General features: G+C 45.0%; 1 protein-coding gene across 1 annotated transcript in view; it reads left to right on the plus strand.

Annotated features, from left to right (window-relative positions):
• The first annotated feature begins 1,108 nt into the window (after positions 1-1,108).
• The window catches only part of GLMP (glycosylated lysosomal membrane protein), a 238,211-nt gene continuing 219,878 nt past the window's right edge, over positions 1,109-19,441 (plus strand). The window contains exon 1 of the mRNA XM_069607109.1: positions 1,109-1,257. Coding sequence (XP_069463210.1) covers positions 1,165-1,257 — 93 coding nt within the window. The 5' untranslated portion in view covers positions 1,109-1,164. The remainder of the gene's footprint in view (positions 1,258-19,441) is intronic.

A 19,441-nucleotide genomic window follows, 5' to 3' on the forward strand; every position in this document is an offset into this window, starting at 1 on the left:
ACGTGTTGGGACATGTGGAGGATAAACCGGAGTGAGGGGATCCGGGCGGCTGACATTAAAGGGGCATGGGCTCATTATGTTGATGTTATTTGTATGTGTGGTTTGCAGTGTTTAATAATAGCAATTGTGTTTCCTCCCGAAAAAGGAGGAGTGTGGCGCTGCCCCGTGTGGGAGGCGCACGCGGCGGCGTGACGTTGCACGTCGCCGCATGCAAGTTAAATAAACGGGGCGTTCCCGGACGCGACAGAGCGACCGGGGAGCCCGAACTAGATGGACGTGTGTAGTGTGTGGTCTCTCTAGTGTGGGGGTTCACGGGCACGCACGGGGGCCAGGACACCCCCCCAACAACAACCATCTCTCGAACCACAAGCCGCACGCACTTCACAACACTGCAACAACCATAGCTCCCAACCATTTGTGTTGCAAAGGCGGGTGAAATCACCCGATTTTGTTTTTGGCGGGTGAGACGCCCATTGGAATGAATGGGCGTGCAGGAGGCTTGGCGGGTGAGTCAGCCCTTTACAAGGCGGGTGACACCCGCCAAAAGCGTGTGAGTTGAGAGCTATGGCAACAACACATAACCCGGAGCAACAGCACACGCGGACTGACACCGATCCAATACCTGCACCAAAGCTCAGCACCCGGTGTATACCGAGTTGAGCTGCCAACAGAACACCACTCCTCTCACTATCCTACTCCCTCTTCACCTCACTAACCCATCCCACCTTATCGTTTGCAGATCCGCCAGAGCGCCTGGGGACCAATTCCGTTGGTGACGGTGCGGTACAAATACCTTTAACATTTAACATTTAACTAAGGATTTTCTCTCTTAGACACCATGCTTTGGGAAGCTAGCTCTAAACGGAGAATAATATAAGGTCATTAGCGCTTGCCGATTTGCATAATTGCTCATCTGGGAAATGTGGGAGATTGATGCTGTGAGAGACTAGCGATAGGAATATATGAACGTTGAGGATTACTACTAAATAGTAGTTTGTTACATGTGTTTAATAAAGTTTATTTTAAAAAAGAGTTGAGTTGTCTCTCCTCTGTGTCTCTTACTCACTTCCTCCCGTATGTTGTGTACTCCGCTGCCAAAGCGGTCACGTGCCATCAACTCTCCTCGAGTCACGTGCCTGGGAGCGCGCCGGCTGCTTACTGAGAATGCTGCGATGGTGGCTGTTGTTTTTGCCGTACCTGCTGAGAGTCGGCAGCCACGGGTTAGCAGAGGGGGAGGAGGAGAACTACCGGAGGCAGGTGAGTGTATACCTTTCCAAGGGAGAGGGTCGGGACTATGCAAGGGGGCAAACAACGTACGGCTGTAAGACTGATTCGGGGCGGGGAGATTGAAAATCACAGACGAGCTGACAGTGTGGGAGACACTGAGGGAGAGAACTTGGATAGTACAGGTGTTTACTGAGAGGCTAACTCTTGCCGCCCCTACCAGGGGGCTGTGTCTGAGGGGAAACCTACTCTGGGATCAACCCCAGAGGTTGCATGGAATGATCATCGTGACCGGGAATGTTGCAGAGAGCATGCAGGGTCGGAACAGACTCTTAACCCGCCCTCCAGGTGGAAGTTGGCGTCAGAATAAAAGGGATCCGAGGGGGGCTTGACACTAGTAGGCCAACCCTTAGGGTGAGCGCGTGGGGGTGAGTGTACTGGTTTGGGGGATTGAAAAGAAGCCTGGTGAGGTTTTGACTGGATCGTCATTGCGTTGGATGGAATAATAGCAGCAGGGACTGAGGCCAGACCTGGAAGAGGCATCAAGTCAAGGACATATTTTTTTGATAGACGAGGGTATAATCTTGACACACGTACCACTTTGTCCGACCATCTGAAGCCCTAGCCATCTCTGTCTTCGTGGCGTCCAGCTCTGCGATAGCAGCCAACTCGGCCAATTGCCCCCTAAACCGAGTCCGGCCTGTCCTATTATTGCAGTACATAAAGGTTTTATGACTGGACTACAAGCACGGTTGTAACTCCCTACCTTTTTAAGAACCCTCCGGAGCTTGCTTACCGGCTGTGTCCCCCCTGCTCTATATTTAACACCTCCCGTAAATAGACATGTCATTGCCTTCTGTGTGACTTAATGGTGCCTCCTGTGTTTTAGAAGGGCTAGGACCACCTGTCCCGTTGGACAGACAAGGGGCCGCCCTCGGAGATAAGCAGCGGATGGACATATTCCCGTCTATTACTGATAGGATATTGATGCGTTTAATTGGTGTGCAAACATACATTGATATGTTGCAGGTTTTTTTACTTTTTTTCCCGCCTAATGGAATGTAGCATTAGATCTCTGAGGATTTCGGCATTTTGTATATCAACAGCATTCTTATTGTTAACTGTCCCTAAGGGCCTAAGATCCCTGGGGGAGACTTGTTATCTCCGGAACACAATCAGCCTGACTCATTCTTACTATCTTGGGTTTAACCTTTGGACCCCTGTGGGTGGATTTTAGGGACTGTTGTTGGTCATAGGCTGGCGGATTAGCTTTAAGAAAATGTTGGGACTGCCGCATTCTGATCACGGCGGGCTGGGGAGTGGGGGTTTATAACAGACTGGCTTTAAGAAGCTAGACAGTTATGCACAATCACATTCGGGAAACTAGGGACGAATTGGAGCGGACTACCCTACGCGTTACTCACTGGAGACTTTCCACAGCTTTTTCTTATGTTCTCTTCTATATGAAATGGCCATATCGCTAAACTGAGGACCTAGTATCCACTGTGTTGGGTTACTTTTTGGTTTGCGATTTGTTTCCACCTTGGTGACTGTTACCCCTGCTGTGGGGTAGGACGGAAAAGAAGCACAGGACACGGATAAACGGATGGATATCAACTGAACTCTTCTTTATTTAATGTACAACTGAGTGCCCCCCTGGCTTCCTCTCCCCTTCTCTTCTGGCCCACGTGTCTCCTCCCTCCCTCCTGGGTCAGCCTTAAATGCAGTGTCCTTTAACCAGTAACATACACCCCAGGTATTTTCTTGTCACTTCTGCATTCGAACTTCCACAATGCTGCTACCTCACTTTTCTACGCCATCTGGACTGCCATAGCATTCACATCTCCATAACTATGGGTTAGTTCCCTCCTTCCGGACACACTTCTACCCTGACTTTCTTTCCTTCTCTGCTTGTCTCCCATGTTTACATCCCTGTGTGCCTTGCATTTTTGGTGGCTACTTCATATTGTGCTTTTTTGATGTATTTAGCTTGTTTCAGATCTGGCTGTGTTATGCAAACTTGATGTGCCATTTGTGCAGCCCCCCACACCCAATGCTGTATACATTTGTTGTCTGTTTGCCTGCCTGTTGTACATCCCTCCCCCGCTTGCCTCTTCTTCTCTTTCACCACACTCGCTGTTTCTCAATCTTCTCTTCCCCCTCCCATTACTATATTCTTTGTACTTACTCTATCTGAAGTGTCATTGACCTATTACGATAGTAGTTTGTTTTCCTCACCCTCCCTCTCCAGCTCTACCTGAAATGTTGTCAGGCCTAGTATAATCGCTTGTTCTGTTCCTCTCCTCTTCCTATGCCCCCCCACCCCTCTTGTCAATCCCTGGCTCTAGCAGAAATGTCATCAGGCCTAGTAATTTAGTCGCTTGTCTGTTCTCATATCCTACCCCACTCCACTCCCCTCCTTATCTTTGTCATAGCTCTTGCACTATCTGAAATGTTGGCAGGCCTAGTACAATAGTCAATTTTCCATTCTTAATGTCTCAAGGCCTTGTTGGAATGGCACTGCTTATCTTTTACTGTAATTCCTCCAAATTCCAGTAACTTAATGTTCTTGCTACAGTGTGTCCCCTGCGAGCCACACTGTTCTATTTTAGAAAGACAGCAACTTGGCTAAGAGGCGCAGGTGCCTGTGCAAAACCTGTAGATCCCAGCTTTTAGTTTTTGCAGGGCCAACTCAAACTTTCATCTCTACATGGTGGATACAGTGACACAGCCTTTGATTTGGGAGGTTGGGTGACACTGTATAAAATTAGAATTATGGCTTTGATTAAAGGATAGTTCCGGGACTTTTTTTTTATTGTCCCTACGGGTCGGCCATGTGTTTGTAAGCATAAATCGGTAGATCGTAGGAAACTTTCCTATGGACCTTACCCGACTTTTCGCCCATTATCGCACTCGAAATCAGCCTCCATTTTGTGATAATCCTATCATTTCGCCGCATCGACCTGGCTCACCTGCCTTTGCGGCACTAAATCAAATCCCCCGCCCCTGAAACAGACTTTATCAAAACATTCATATTCCCCGCCTCTATCCGTGACGTGACTGAGCTGCGTAGGCAAACGCGCCCAGGCGTCTTCTACGCGACTCCACACAGACCCCGGAAATCAACACAGATCAGCTCACAATACAGCGCACCACAATTCGGAATATGAAACTGTACTTTGAAATCAAACCGCAAGATTGTAAATGTGGTAAAGTACATTTATTTGACATCAAATGTTTAGAGAATATTCAGCGATTTGCATTTTTATTTGCTCATGTTCCAAAAAGTTCGTATTGAGGAACGCGATGGTCCTTTGCTGTACACAGGGTCTTAGAGCATCTCACAATACAGCGCCACAATTCGGAATGTGAAACCGTGGTTTAAAAGCAAACGGCAAGATTGTACATTTGGCAAAGTACGTTTATTGGACATCAAATGTTTAGAGAATATTCAGCGATTTGCATTTTTCTTTGCTCTCGATCCAAATTAGTTCGTCTTGAGGGAAGCGATGTTCGTGTGCAGTACACAGGGTGTTGGTTTACGATAAAAATAAGCTCTTCGGTCGCACTGATAATCGCATGGCTGTTCCAACAACGAGGCACTAGGCCACCACAACGGTAGGTATGTTGCATCTAACCGTTAGTACCGCGTAAGGGCATACTTGTACTTGGCGATCGTCCCATAAAATGGTCAGGGTGGTAACGTTGTTCACGCGGAGAAGCAACTGGCGGCTGTAGAAGCCGTCCGCCGGTGTCTGGTACTCGTGACACAGACAGTAGTGAATGATGTACCTAAAAACATAAAAAATGAAATTAGTCTCACCATCAGATCCTTATTAAAATTATTCATTTCATAGCGAGGACAGCGCTACTGGGTGTACACAAGTGTTTAAAGGCGTGGCGAGGCATGGAGGGGGGGGGAGTGGAGTACAAGGTAAGTAGCATAAAATAATAAATAAATAGGGCCAGCTGGTGGCAAGTGCAAGGTAAGTGCAGAACAAGTGCTGGGAAGGGGGGGGCTGTAGGATACTAAGACAGTCCCCCAGTGCAGGGGTTGACAGGGAGGCAGTGCAGGTGGAGAGTGGAAGGGCCCAGGACCGAGGTCGCAGACAGTGGACCAGTTGTAGCAGGGGAGAGGGAGAGAGAAAGCAGAAGCAAAGAGGAAGGTTTTGAGGTACTTCAGTAAAAGCCGATGTTTCTCCTCAAGATAGTGCGCGGTAGAAAACAATATGCCACATAGAACGAACAAGTACAACTGAACCCGTCTTTAAAGCCACTGTATAGTAATAAAATTGCGGTATAAACTCATCAAAAGTTACTTACATTATATTTGCATTTTCCATTGTGTCTCTGTGTAGGTCAGACCCGAAACACCACTCCTTCTTTGCCGACGTTACTTCTTCTAATGAACGTGGCTCATCGTTTCGTTTCTGAAATTTTATTCATTATCTTTTCTTAGTCTTTCGGGATGGTCCCGGCCTGTCAAGGTCAAATCACAATAGAACCTTATACTGGGCCGTGGGCCGTTCCGCCACCCGAGCAAAACATCAAAGCAGCTGACCTTCACTTTGAGCGAGCACACATTTCTAGTTTGGGCCTGCAACATGAGGAGACTCGAGAGAACAGACAATCAAATTACAATCATTTAAACCGTGATGTGTATTTCTCAATGAGCTCTGCTTTAGGTGGACATGGAACAGAGGCAATGTTGGGTGGCAATGCAGTTGTCCCCTGCATAGGTTCGTTCACCACTCCATGTATGTGCCTATCGAGGACATCTACGATAAGTCTCTCAATAAACTCATATTGCATATCCTCAAACACTGGTTTGATCACCCATTGTTTACTTCTTTTAGTGAAGGCCTTATTGTAGCGAAGCGTCCCTAAAGTTCCGGTCGTCCTACTTTGTTGACGGCCAACATTATGGTTATGTGCCAAGACCGCTAGAAGAGTCCGATTTATCATGCCTTCCATGCCAAAATGCAATCTTTTGGGCCTGTACTTTAGGCACATATTGTGGAACACCTCCAAATCTCCTGTGTGGCAGAATTCCGTGAGTCCCCTCAAATCTCTTGTTATAGTTTTATCAAATACAATCTTTTCAATGGCCTTGTGAGTGGGTGATGAAGGAATCAACCACTTCTTCTTCCGTGCCTCCTCTGTGGACAAATGGCCATGTTCACATTTGTGGAAATGTTCATTTGTCGACCATCGATGTACGTTGCTACAGTGCAACATTACTGACCGCCATTTTTCCAGTAGAATTTCCAACGACCCTTCACATGTTTTTGAGCTCCACCAAAGATGGTTGCTGATTGACTTGGACCACTGTGAAATACCTTGCATATCTTTTTTTTTTCCTGCAGCCGACAATTTTTTATTGATTGTTTTTGCAAGATGCCATACGTCACATTGGTGATTTATATTTTTGTACTCTTCTCTCATTGTCTTGGCAATTGAAACGTGTCTGTCCGTGGCTATCAGGTCGATCACCATTCCCCGCGATTGTAGTTCTTGCAATGATGCTACAAAGCCAACTTTCTCCATGGCCACTGAGGATGTACTTTGTGACACCTGCACGACCACCGAACTCACAATTTTCTTACTTTCCATGTCCTGAAAGTGGTAGGTGCAGTACTTGGCTGAAAATCCTGGGCTGTCGCACTGTCCATCACCGGCTAGCCTGAAGCGTTTGCCCGCGAATGTACTTTCCATTGACATTTTTTCCATTCTCCAAGCTTCGCTGATGGCTGGAAATAGATAATCGGTTTGGTATTTGTAGAACTGAGTTTTCGCAATGAAATGGATTCCCACAAACTGAAAGAAATACTGTAACTTTTTAAAACTTGAACCACTAAAAAGTGCGGCCGCTGCACAAAGTAGATTGCCTGCTGGCAGTTGCCCCAGCATGGGTTGTGCAGACCATGCGAACGGATGATATTGTGTACAGGTGGCATGTATTTTAAGGTTAGTGCCTCGAATTGCACGAGTCACATTAATCAATGGCTCCCCACATACTTCCCCACCAACCCAATGCCCACATTTCATCATCATAATAATATCCATCAAACAGCTATCGAATACAATGAATTTGGCCTCTTTCCTTATACTGTCACTCTGCATCCCAGCTGGTTCGGCCTGTAACGTTGAGGACATGTCACTCGCATGAAAGGTACAATCTCTGATATCGTCTTCCGCTATGCTGAGTGATATTGATGGTGTTTCATTGTCGTCCACTTCATTCTCTTCCATTGCAACATCTGTTCCTTGTCCGGAGATGGGAGAAAAAAACAATGTCTTCAACTTTCGCGCGCTCTTATTTTTTGCGGGTGTGGATTCTGTGAATTGATCTCCGACTGCATCCAAACTACCAGGAGGACATTCACTATCAATGGCTGGTGGTGGTATAGCTCCGTTGTCAATCACTTCATATTCTTCCCATTGGCACGATGCATCTCCAGTCTCAAGTCCCTGCCAAAAGGTTTGACAAGCAACATCTCTCGTTCGCTTCACTGTCTGTGTAGATCTAGTTCTTACACCCACTCGCAACTAGAGGACAGATTAGAAAAGGGATGTTCAGTTTAAACACAACTTACAGTATTGAACTATTGACAGTGAAAGACAACATAATATAGTGAACAGGACACTAACCTTCTTTTGCTTTCTTTTCTTTGAAACTTTCTTGCCTCGAACTTCAACATCTGGACGCTGTTGCTCCGACTCGTGTGTGCATGTCTCCACTTCCTCTCGCGCTGCAACGACTATATTTTCATGATAAGCACATCCATCACTCACTGAGGCTCCATCGACTCCCTGAAACATAGAACTTTCATTAGTATGTATAATAATATTGAAAACACAAAATGTACTTGGGGACCAATACCCATACGTACATCTCAATAGCAAAACACGAATGAACGCATTGTGTAGAACATTCAAATGACAATAGTTCACGCATTGTTGATCTAGTTAGATTGAACTGTCAAGATCCATACCTCGGGCTCCGCATAGACTTCCATTGATGATATTATTGAAGATGACGCTTCAGCAACTCCCTGAAACACAGTAATTGCATTAGTATGGTTTTCTATTTTGTTTAAAAGAACATAAACTTTCTGCAGGCGTCAACGGCTCATCTAAATAGACCTGCACAAATGATCAGTTGTCTAAAATAAATAATGGATATCTAAATATGATTCGATTTGCTCCATCGTTGGAAGTGTCACCACCCAGAGATCTGCATCAACTACTAGGGGTGATGTTCTTGTTGAAGAAGCTCCGTCAGCTCCCTGAAACATAGTACTTGCGTTAATAAAGAAGGAAGTATAGCGGATGTAATCACGTCATTTGATCTCGCATGATTGATCTGTCAGTATCCATACCTCGAAATGCATAAGAACATCAAGGGACGCTGTAACTGCGGTGCACACTTCTGCAAGCTGTTGCGCCGACCTGTAACTGCATGCTCCCCCTTCTTCTTGGACTAATGCTCCATCGACTCCCTGAAACATAGGACTTTTATTAGTAATGAACACAATATTGAAAAAAGAAGACACATAGGAGGGCGACGACAGAAGGACATACCAATGGCTAAAAACGAAAGAAACATTGTGTGTAACAATCACGCTACAAGAATGCAAGATCTGATGATCTCCATCGATGGAACTGTCCGGAAACGTACCTCGAGCATCTGAGTGACATCTACGGTTGTCGTCAATGCGTTGGACTCCTCAGCATCTCCCTGAAAGACAGTACTTGCATTATTTTGGATAACAATAATTATAACTGAAAACAAAGACTAGAGGACGAGTACTGTGGTGTACCATTAGGTAAAATAATTACACGATCAATTAAAACTATTGATTTACATGCCTAAAACAAGTCAGTGTCAGAATAGCTAAGTAAGATTACCCGATAGGCGCTTGAAGTGGCTGATGACTGCAATAACGACACGGATGGAGAATCTTCCGCCTTCATATTGAGTGGATACATAAATGGGGAAATTATTGTTAGCTAATGCTACACACTACCGCAATGCCGAGAGATAAATACGTAAACTTGACTCACCAGTGGAGGGATGTGGACGAATAGAGTGGGAATAGCGGTTGAGAGCAATTTTCGCCTCGCTCGCGGTGTTTTCTTATTTATTAGCAATGATGTGGAGTACATGTCTGGGCTAAAGGGCCTGCTGCAGATGCGGTATCGATCACCCCTCTTGTCCGCAAAGACTTCTAGGACTCTACTTTCTATCTCAGAGGCTGGATATCCGCAATATCGGACCCATTCTCTTATCTGATCTATTGTCTTAGGGAAAACATGCATTATAGTACCTTCAGATTTGTTATGGGTCTTCGAAGGGCAACCGCCAATGGAACAGGCAGGCATTATGGAAAGTTCTGAAAAGTAAAGATCAACAATTCTCTATGAATACCAATGTGTTAAAAAATTAAATGACACATAAAAGGTTCAATGCAAGGTCCGTTTTGGTTCTTGGAACTATACACGTTATTCACATGCGGATAAGTATTTCAATAACTTTCAAAAAATAGAAAAAGTAATTTGACTAAACTCAGAACATGTGACTAGTTCCTTGCATGTACTGTCGTGAACGAAAAGAAAACATGGATGCAATTTGATGACTACTAGCAAATAGATATAAATTAAAAAATTGGGCGCAAAATGATTATGGTACATGGACTTACCTTGACGAACAAACAGTTGGATGCAGGGATCAGAGTAGTTTCTTGTCGTAGAACAGGGAGCAGTTCACAGGTTGCAAACTGACGAGTTTGCTCAAAGTGGTCACGGAAGTTCACAGAGACGAAGAGCAGATAACCAGCACCTTCACGGGTTGACTAGCAAAGCGCAAAGAAGTTCTCATTAGAAATATGAAGTGGGTTATAAAGAATTCGAAACAGGGGTGTGTTTGTGAATGAATGACGTGTATATGTCGTGGCATTATGCGGTCTGCAGGGGGCCGTCCAGCGTGAGGGGGGATGCTTGGCAGGAGACACGGGGTCTGGAGGTAGACATGGGAACAACAACCCATGCTCTATAGACCACTTTGAAGTGTACATGGTCTTTGGCACCTCTTGGCCTTTATCGCTCCCTGACAGCTCCACTTGCCAGCACAAGTACCCCGGTGCGAACTGCCTTTGATAGGGCGGGGGGTGGATTGGGGCGGTGGTCGTGCAGACAAGACACAGGAAGACTCGTGAATGGAGACACACTTATGTGGATTGCAGGGGGCCGTCCAGCGTGAGGGGGGATGCTTGGCAGGAGACACGGGGTCTGGAGGTAGACATGGGAACAACAACCCATGCTCTATAGACCACTTTGAAGTGTACATGGTCTTTGGCACCTCTTGGCCTTTATCGCTCCCTGACAGCTCCACTTGCCAGCACAAGTACCCCGGTGCGAACTGCCTTTGATAGGGCGGGGGGTGGATTGGGGCGGTGGTCGTGCAGACAAGACACAGGAAGACTCGTGAATGGAGACACACTTATGTGGATTGCAGGGGGCCGTCCAGCGTGAGGGGGGATGCTTGGCAGGAGACACGGGGTCTGGAGGTAGACATGGGAACAACAACCCATGCTCTATAGACCACTTTGAAGTGTACATGGTCTTTGGCACCTCTTGGCCTTTATCGCTCCCTGACAGCTCCACTTGCCAGCAGCGCAAGTACCCTTGTGCGAACTGCCTTTGATAGGGCGGGGGGGTGGATCGGGGCGGTGGTCGTGCAGACAAGACCCGTTTGCCGCAGGGCCTCACCAAGGAGAGGCCATCTAACTGAATGTAAGAGGATGGCTGCAGGATCTACTACATGGAAGGCAGGGGGGTGAGTTTATAAATACCTCACCCTCCCAGGAGAATATATGGGGGTCATCTCTGTACCCGGTGCCCAAAAAGAGGATTTATTATGATCAACCATATTTATTATTTACCTATAACCATGTTTTGTATCAATAAAATCCAACAGCTTTTTATTGCCAACGCTTGATGCCAACCCACAAAATAATATATGTATGACTGCTGCATATATGGGTTCAACGGTTATGTGGATTGAAGGTGTGCGGCCAGCGTGAGGGAGGATGCTGGCCGGAGACATGTGGTGTGACAAGACAAGGCACTGGAAGGCTATTCAACGGAGACACACTAGATTCATTTAAAAAATCAAAACAACCATTGTTAAAATATATGTTGGGCTTTATTTTAGATTTTAATTAAACATAAATAATAAACATTACACATTGTAAAGTTGAGGTTGCAGCACATCGAGGGAAAATCCGCGGTATTGTCCACTGTCACTGGGGAAATGTTGTCTAATGGCAAGTACCGCACAGGCAGGTATTAGTCTCCGAACGCGGTGTCCGAGCCTCCCGTGAAGCCACCAAGTGAAGCAACGATAGGCCACCAGCCTGTACCACCTGTGAAAAAAAAAGATGCAAACTGTATTAAACTGACCAAACTTTCTTATCAATGTCGATTCAGGTAACACATGTCATTTTTCTTAGAAAAAAATTATATCTAGAAAATGCACTATATGGAACCAATTTACATGCGTTCGAATGATATGTAAATGTAATTTTATATGTGGGAGACGACCATGAAATAGTGGTGGCATCACTGACATCACAAACAGAGTATACTTACTCGTTACTCGGATTACGCGGACGAACAGTGCCACGAAGTTCGTGCATAAGCACCATCATCATCCTCAACACTGTCCGTGAGAGGCAGGCTTCCCTGAACTCTGGCAGCTCGGTGATGCATTGCGGACTTTGCTCGCCTTCCTGCAGACTTTGCTCGCTTTCCGAAATGTAGGCCAAGCACCCGGAATTTTCACGGCAGCAGCAGTTCTCCTCCTCAGTTGGCATTAGCTCGCACCGATTGCACGTGCACCAGGTGGAGACGCCGTCCATGCGACATGGTCCAGGCTCTTCATCCGTTGACTGGTCCTCCCAACTGCCGTCCGAATCCCCATCGTTTTCGCGTGCTTGCCTTTACAGTAGTTCCTCCTCGGTGTACTCGGGCTCGTACATATACGGCATTATTGTGGCCATTGTGCGGTAAAGATAGTAAAATAATTTACAGAGATGGTACAGGTGTTCACACGGGCTACAAGCGGCGAAGGTAGCTGACCAGAGCACTGAAACGAGTCACAGAATACTCAAAGTAACACAGAGAGAGTAATGGAATCGAAAATCTGCTGCTGTATGTTGTGAAACGGTCTGTTTATACTTATTGGGGAAAGAGGCGTCCTGCCATTTCCATGGCAACACGTCAATAGCTGAGGCGCAGCGATTGTTGACACGAGACGTGCTTGAAATGGGCAGTACGCGTCTGCTGATGTCAGGCTCAGGGGCGGGGGATTTGATTTAGTGCCGCAAAGGCAGGTGAGCCAGGTCGATGCGGCGAAATGATAGGATTATCACAAAATGGAGGCTGATTTCGAGTGCGATAATGGGCGAAAAGTCGGGTAAGGTCCATAGGAAAGTTTCCTACGATCTACCGATTTATGCTTACAAACACATGGCCGACCCGTAGGGACAATAAAAAAAAAAGTCCCGGAACTATCCTTTAAGAGTTTTTCTTAGCCCCCACGTTCCACTGACAGCAGAAGACGGTCAAGCCACCAAAACAGAAACATACATTGGGACTTCTACTGATGGGTTTTCTAGCCGTTCGCTTGACGCCAATCCATTCTTCCACCGTTGTGTCTCGTAGCTCCTCTGAAGCCTCAACGGTCAATTCATAGGTTCTCACAGAGACACTCTGCGGTGGCTCCCAGCGGCGGATATCCTGGAGATTAAGGTTCTATGTGATGTCACTTGGAAAGAGTCACCAGGCACGCAGCACCCAACGGGAGGGTGGAATTGGTTGAAACTAAAACGAACAAATGCTTTCACACCAGGAGTACGTTGTGTCCACCATGGTGGATTTTCAGACAGGAGGAGAGCATTTAGCGAGATTTTATTATTATTATTATTATTATTATTATTATTTTTTGTTTTAAAAGGTAGTTGGACTCTGCTTTTGAGGAGGTGAAAATCATTGGAAATAGGTTTCACATTGTCATGGAAAAAGTGATGCAAAGCAATATGGGAAGTGGTGCAGATCCAAAAGGGCAGTTCGTCTGCTCACCAGGGCAGTAATCTAGTGCAGACGGGCATTAATAGTAAGTACTCTTGGACAACCAGGCCACGATCCTGTGGATTCTGTTCAGGAAGAGAGAAACGCTGTTCAGTCATGCCTTGGTAAGGAAAGACCAAGTTCGTAGGGAACGACCACGTTCGTAAGCAGAAGTTGCAGTGCATAAGGAAAGAGCTGAAACAAACAGAGGGAGAGGAAAGACTTCACTGCTGTACATGGCAAAATTACATTTAGTATATAGATAAACGTGCATGTTAAAACAAGTAGAAGCAGACATCACCTTTTTGAAGAAAGTTACGCAGAGAGAGTTCTATAACAGGAAGATGCGTGCATAGTTTTCTGAAGATTTGCAGGTTTTTGTGTGTGTGACAGCCAGCGAGTGCAAGGTGTTCGGTTTGACGTGGGTGGGAACAGAGTTGTGTTGGAATGTAACAGACGGCCTTGACACAACTTGTAGTCGAGTAAACAACCTGCAGAGATAATAGTTTGCCCCTGCGACCACTGCTCTCCACACTCTCCCTTTTTTGCACCCCATTTGTGTTGCTTGCCCAATGCCCGGCAATGTGAGACGAGTTATGAGGTTATGTTCCACGCTTTAGATAACACATAACTAAAATAAGTGAGTAAATGGTGGCATGATGCGTTTTGGGAGGGTTGGTTGTGATCTTAGCCTTCGTTGTGGAAGTACGATGCCTGCTATTTCCCGATAATAGCGATTTGGGAAAAGCAAACATTCTGGGCGAAAATTCAACACGTTTCTTTCAAATTAATATAATACATGTTTTTGATATTTTGTATGAGTGTTTCTGTAATGCATAGAAAATATGATTCATGGCCTGTGTTAGGAAAGATTTCGTAATTGTAGGTAATTTTCCTTCCATGTGGCAACCCCTAAACTTTTTGCTGTTGTTTTTCACCTTGTTCTTGACTTTGCCAGAGAAGTGCAGCCTTCTGCCGCACTCCTCTGGGCTTTCGCTCCTTTTCTTATGGGGAAACTGACATGCCCTTAAGACAGTCAGTACCGGGGAACAGCGTTCCCCGGTTCCTTTTGGCCTTTTTAAGTCCTTCATTAGGACCGGGTTAACTGTCTCTATATGTGTCACCCCACCAACAGAAGAGGGGCTGCTCAAATAAGCTTTTTTGCTGTGGAGATATATATATATATTTTTTTTTTTTACATTTTTGTATTTTCCCCCTTAGAGTGCATTTCAGAAAATAAAGGTGATAATGTCACCAGAGCCGATTTTGACACCTGCTTCTGGGGGCTTCACCACTCCGTGCTGGCAATTCCAGGTGGTAGCAGGATCACGTTGGTTGGTTGGTGTTGCCTCCCACCAGCTCCATGCACTCATATTTTAGGGGCCTCTTTTTGTGTTTATGAAGTGCAGATTTTGGTTCCCTATTAAAAGCCCCCCCCCCATACTATTGAGCTATTGAGACCCTGGGATGCCTTAGAGGCTGCGGTGGGGTGTGCTGTTGGTTTCCTTTCCTTGCCTTACTGAGATGCTCACTTGTTCAGGAGTACTAGCAAAAACCTGTTGCTGCTCCTTTTCAGGTCTTCAGGTCTTTCTCTAATGTTGCTGTTTCTGGCCAAATAGCTCAGACCCTCTCAGTGTTGTCTCAATGCCAAGTAGGGATCATTGACACAAATGTACCCAAAGCTAAGTCTTTAAGAGAGTTTATTTTGCAAACATAAAAAAGGTATTGACTCAGAATTCGGTAGTGTCACTATTTGTTCCTGGGTTCCAACCAAGCAAGTCAGAACGCAATTTCTTGTTTGATTTCAATCATCTCAAATGTCCAGTCCTCGTCCTAGCATCTCTTGCAGGGTGAAGGGGGATTCAGTGTTGTAACTCATGTTATCTCAGGTGTCTTGTGCACGTGTCATGTTGTCAAGCCAACGCTCCCTCCACAGTGAGCATGGTGAGAATGTTTGTATTCATGATAGGTGGAATGGAATGAGAGAATGTGGCTGTTGGTACGCGTCAGTTGGTGAGGGGCAGAGTGGATGGTGAGGGAGCGCTGGGTAGTTCATGAATAAAGACCCTCAAACGCACGTATTTCTCACCTCTTTATTGACTGAAATGCAACAATTTGGCAAAGAGGAAGCAGTGACCCAGCTGTAACGGTACCCACGCGCGGTGAGAGAGCACAATCAGCTCTGGAGTGTTAAGCTCCCTCCGTGCAGATCCACGAATCCACAGTTTATGAACCCACTAGAGACTCAAGTAAGTAACACGGTGGTGATCCTTGGAAGGCTGCAACAGTATATTATAGAAAAAGGCAAACCTGCTCAACGTTAAGTGAAAAGGCACTGCGCGCGCATGCCGACGAAGGGACATAGACGCATACAGAGGAGAATTGTTTAGGAAAGGACCAAAAAGCGTCAAATAACATGGCGCCATTTTGCTTTAATTTATTTTTTTCGGAACAGTCAGACGGAAATCATAACAATTCAAGCTCTTCCTCCTCACAGTACTTGGAAAAAAAGGTATTTTTTATATCTTTCTCTATCCTGCTTTATGGGAGATAGAACTGCAGTAGTTGTTTACAATTTTGGAAGAGTGATTGAATTTCATTCTAGGGAGACAGCTAAAGGAAAAGATAAAATAGAAGAATTAATATTACTAAGTAAGCATGCAAGGGTTAACTGTTCATCCACCAGCTTCTGCCGAACCCAGGTTGTCAAGTGTGGTATGGCCAGAATGGAGCGAGTACTGGAAGAACTACATGAAGACAGTGGAACAGGATGGATTGTCGCCACAAAAGAAGTTGCTGCTGCTGCACGCTTTGGGCCCAGAAGGACAAAGGAAGTATAGAGAATTACCTGATTATCAGGAGACAAAGTGGGTGATATTGATGAATATGAGAAAGCATTGAGGCAATTGGACAAACACTATGCTCCAGAAGTAAACGTAGCGATTTAACAGAATACAGAAGAAAGAAGAGTCTGTTGAAGAATGTGTCTGCTCTGTGAAAGTTGGCTCAGAACTACTGGTTTGGCACAGGTCTGGACGAGTTGATCAGGGACCAAATAATCATACACACCAAGGATTCATTAATACAATACCGGTTGTGGATGGTGGGAAATCCCACATTGCCAGAGACCATTGCCATAGCCAAAAGAGTTGAACACACACAACTATGCTCAAAAGAAAAGAGCAAAAAACTGACAGTCAAGACTCCGTGTTGGTCAAGGCATAGTTAAAGCTCCTCAAGAATCAGGAGAGCAAGCCTCAGTGAGTGTAGTTCGAAGGAAAGTTGAAAAAGAAAAGGTGGATGAGTCGAGCAAGAGGAACTACAAACCTAGAGAACAAGACTACAGAGAACCTAAGTACAACATGAAGAAGCCGTGGGTCAGAAACGAGACAAGGGCAGTTTCCTTCCAAAGCAAAGACAAAGGTAGATGCTTCAAGTGTGGCAGAACTGGACATTATGTGAATTCAAAGAATTATCCCGAAGCAAACCAGAAATGCGCAAATTGTGGAATGGGAGACAAGATGAGAGAAGAAACAAGAAGCGAGTATCAGTGATACAGGATGAAGAGGAGTCGGATGAGGAAAGTGTGGTAGTTGTCGGCACAACACAACACCTGGAAATTAGTTAAAATGGCCATGTTGTGAAATAGTGGAAAACTATAAACTCTCAGTAAGAGTGGACAGTTGTTTGCCTTACACCATTATCAAAAACGGGACATTAGAGAGGTTGGTGCAAGAGGGAAGATATTTCCACCTGATATCAGAAATCCTGGAGGATTTGAGGGATCGAAAATCCACATTACAGGATGGTTTAAAAGCATAGTCCAATTCAAAGATCGCCAGGCAGAAATGAAAATGTATGTGGCGAAAAAGGGCTGGAACCTGTTTGGTTGGGGAGACCAAGCAGCGTTAAGGAAAAGACTGGATCCATGTGAAAAGGAACCAGTGTTATTAGTGAGAAGTAATGACTATATTGGGAAAAAGAAAGATGGAAAAGGCTCCAGCAGTGTGTTTCAAGAGCGTTTGGGTTTGTTGAAGAATTACGCTGACAGAATAGTGATGAAGTAAGGGTCAAAACCCGTAGCACTCAATAAGGCCAGACCAATACCTTTTGCGTTGGTGGACAAAGTGGAACAGGAATTGGACCGACTAGAAATGGAGGATGTCATTGAAAAAATCGAGTCGTCCCAATGGGTGAGCCCCATTGTAGTGGCAGTGAAAAAGAATGGTAATTAAGGATTTGTGTTGACCTCAGAGAAGTTAATAAGAACATGGGCAAAGGATAATTTCAGATATGCTGAATTGCATTGAAGGTGCAGATACTTTCACTACTTTAGGCTTATCAAATGCGTATGATCAAATTAGTCTTACTGAAGACTGTAGAAATCTCACTCCATCATCACGCCATTTGGGTTGTATAGATACAAAAGGATGCCGTTTGGGTTGGCTTCTGCGGCTGCCGTATTCCAGAGAGTGATGACACAAGTTCTTAAAGGAATAAAGGGGACATTGGTCTACCAAAATGACATCATAATGTTTGGAAAGGGGGGAAGCAAAATGATGATGGGTTACAAAATGTTTTGTCCAGGTTGCGTGAGAAGGGGTTTAAAGTAGAGCACAGTAAATGCAAATTCAAGAAGACGTAAGTATAATATTTTTGGGGCATGCATTTCAGTGGAAAGGGCTAGAAGCCGAAAGTGGAGGCTATGAGGGCGATCGGAGAAGCACCTAGTCCAAAGAGTAAGGAAGATCTTAGATCCTTCTTAGGTCTGTGTGAGTATTACAACACAAACGGAAGAATGCCGTAAATTCTTTAATTTGCGCCTTTATTTTCGATAAGTTAAAGAAAATCTAAGGAAACATTTCTAGTTGGTTGAACTGTCTGTTCGACAATCATTGGTTTCGTTGCTTTTATTTGAGATTCAGACAAGAAACAGACAGTTCAATCAACTAGAAAATTTTCCTTTGATTTTTTTTTTCTTTTAACTTATCGAAAATAAAGGTGCAAATTCAAGAATTTATGGCATTCTTCTGTTTGTTTTATTTTCATACCCTGGTCAGCCTAAGGATGGTCCGTAATTTTGAATTTTAAAGCCTTTCACATGCTAAATAAAAGTTCATTTCTTATACAAAATGTTTTTCTCTAGATATTTCAAGGGCGCCAGTTACCGCCTCTAAGGCTGAAACCTTTTTTGCTTTCCTTATCGAGTATTACAACACGTTTGTATGAAATTTTGCCAGCCTGACAGAACCAATGCGAAGGTTGCTAAAGAAAGATGTTCGTTTGAGTGGGACAGTGAGTGAGAGGAGTATGCAGAGTGTATTTAAAAAGAGTATTTGTGAATCTATTGAGTTGGGAGGATTTGTGTTCGATAGGAAGACCAGAGTGACTGTAGATGCCATTGGCGTTGGATTAGGGGCGGTTCTGACACACATTTCTGAAATCGGAGTTGTGAAAGTTACGTCAAGGGCAGTAACAGAGATTGAAAGCAAGGTACTCAGTAATTAAGATAGAAATGTTGGCGTGTGTATGGGCGGTAAACTATTTCAGAAAGTATCTGTGGGGGAGCAGGTTTATAATTTGTACTGACCATAAACCTTTAGTGGAGGTGTTGTCAGTGCGAGGGATGTGTAGGGCATCTCCCAGGATAGCCAGGTTGAGTTTAAAACTACAAGACTATCATTTTGATGTAATGTATGTTCCAGGAAAGAAAAATCAAGTTACTGACTTTCTTTCACGGTTGTCGTTGGTGATTGAAGAAGTAGATCAAAGTTAAGATGTGGAAGGTGTAGCTGTGGTGGTGGAAGTGACTTCGAGGGAGAAATGGATTGAGGAGGTTCAAGAGGTTGAGGTGTTGCGTAAGGTCGTTGAATATACCAGAAGGGATTGGACTGAGAAGAGACTTTTGGATGAAGGTTGTCTTCAATTTTGGGAGATTAAGGATGAGTGTTCTTTAGAGGACGGGTTGTTACTGAGAGGAGACAAATTGATTCCGCCCCAGAGTTTACGTGAAGGATTGATGGAGAAAGCTCATCAAGGACATCCAGGCTGCTCGGGCATGAAACGTAACGTTTGTTCCAAGTAT

The sequence above is a fragment of the Ambystoma mexicanum genome, chromosome 1p (assembly GCF_040938575.1).
Source record: "Ambystoma mexicanum isolate Mex_15411 chromosome 1p, UKY_AmexF1_1, whole genome shotgun sequence".
In the NCBI taxonomy this organism is placed as follows: domain Eukaryota; kingdom Metazoa; phylum Chordata; class Amphibia; order Caudata; family Ambystomatidae; genus Ambystoma; species Ambystoma mexicanum.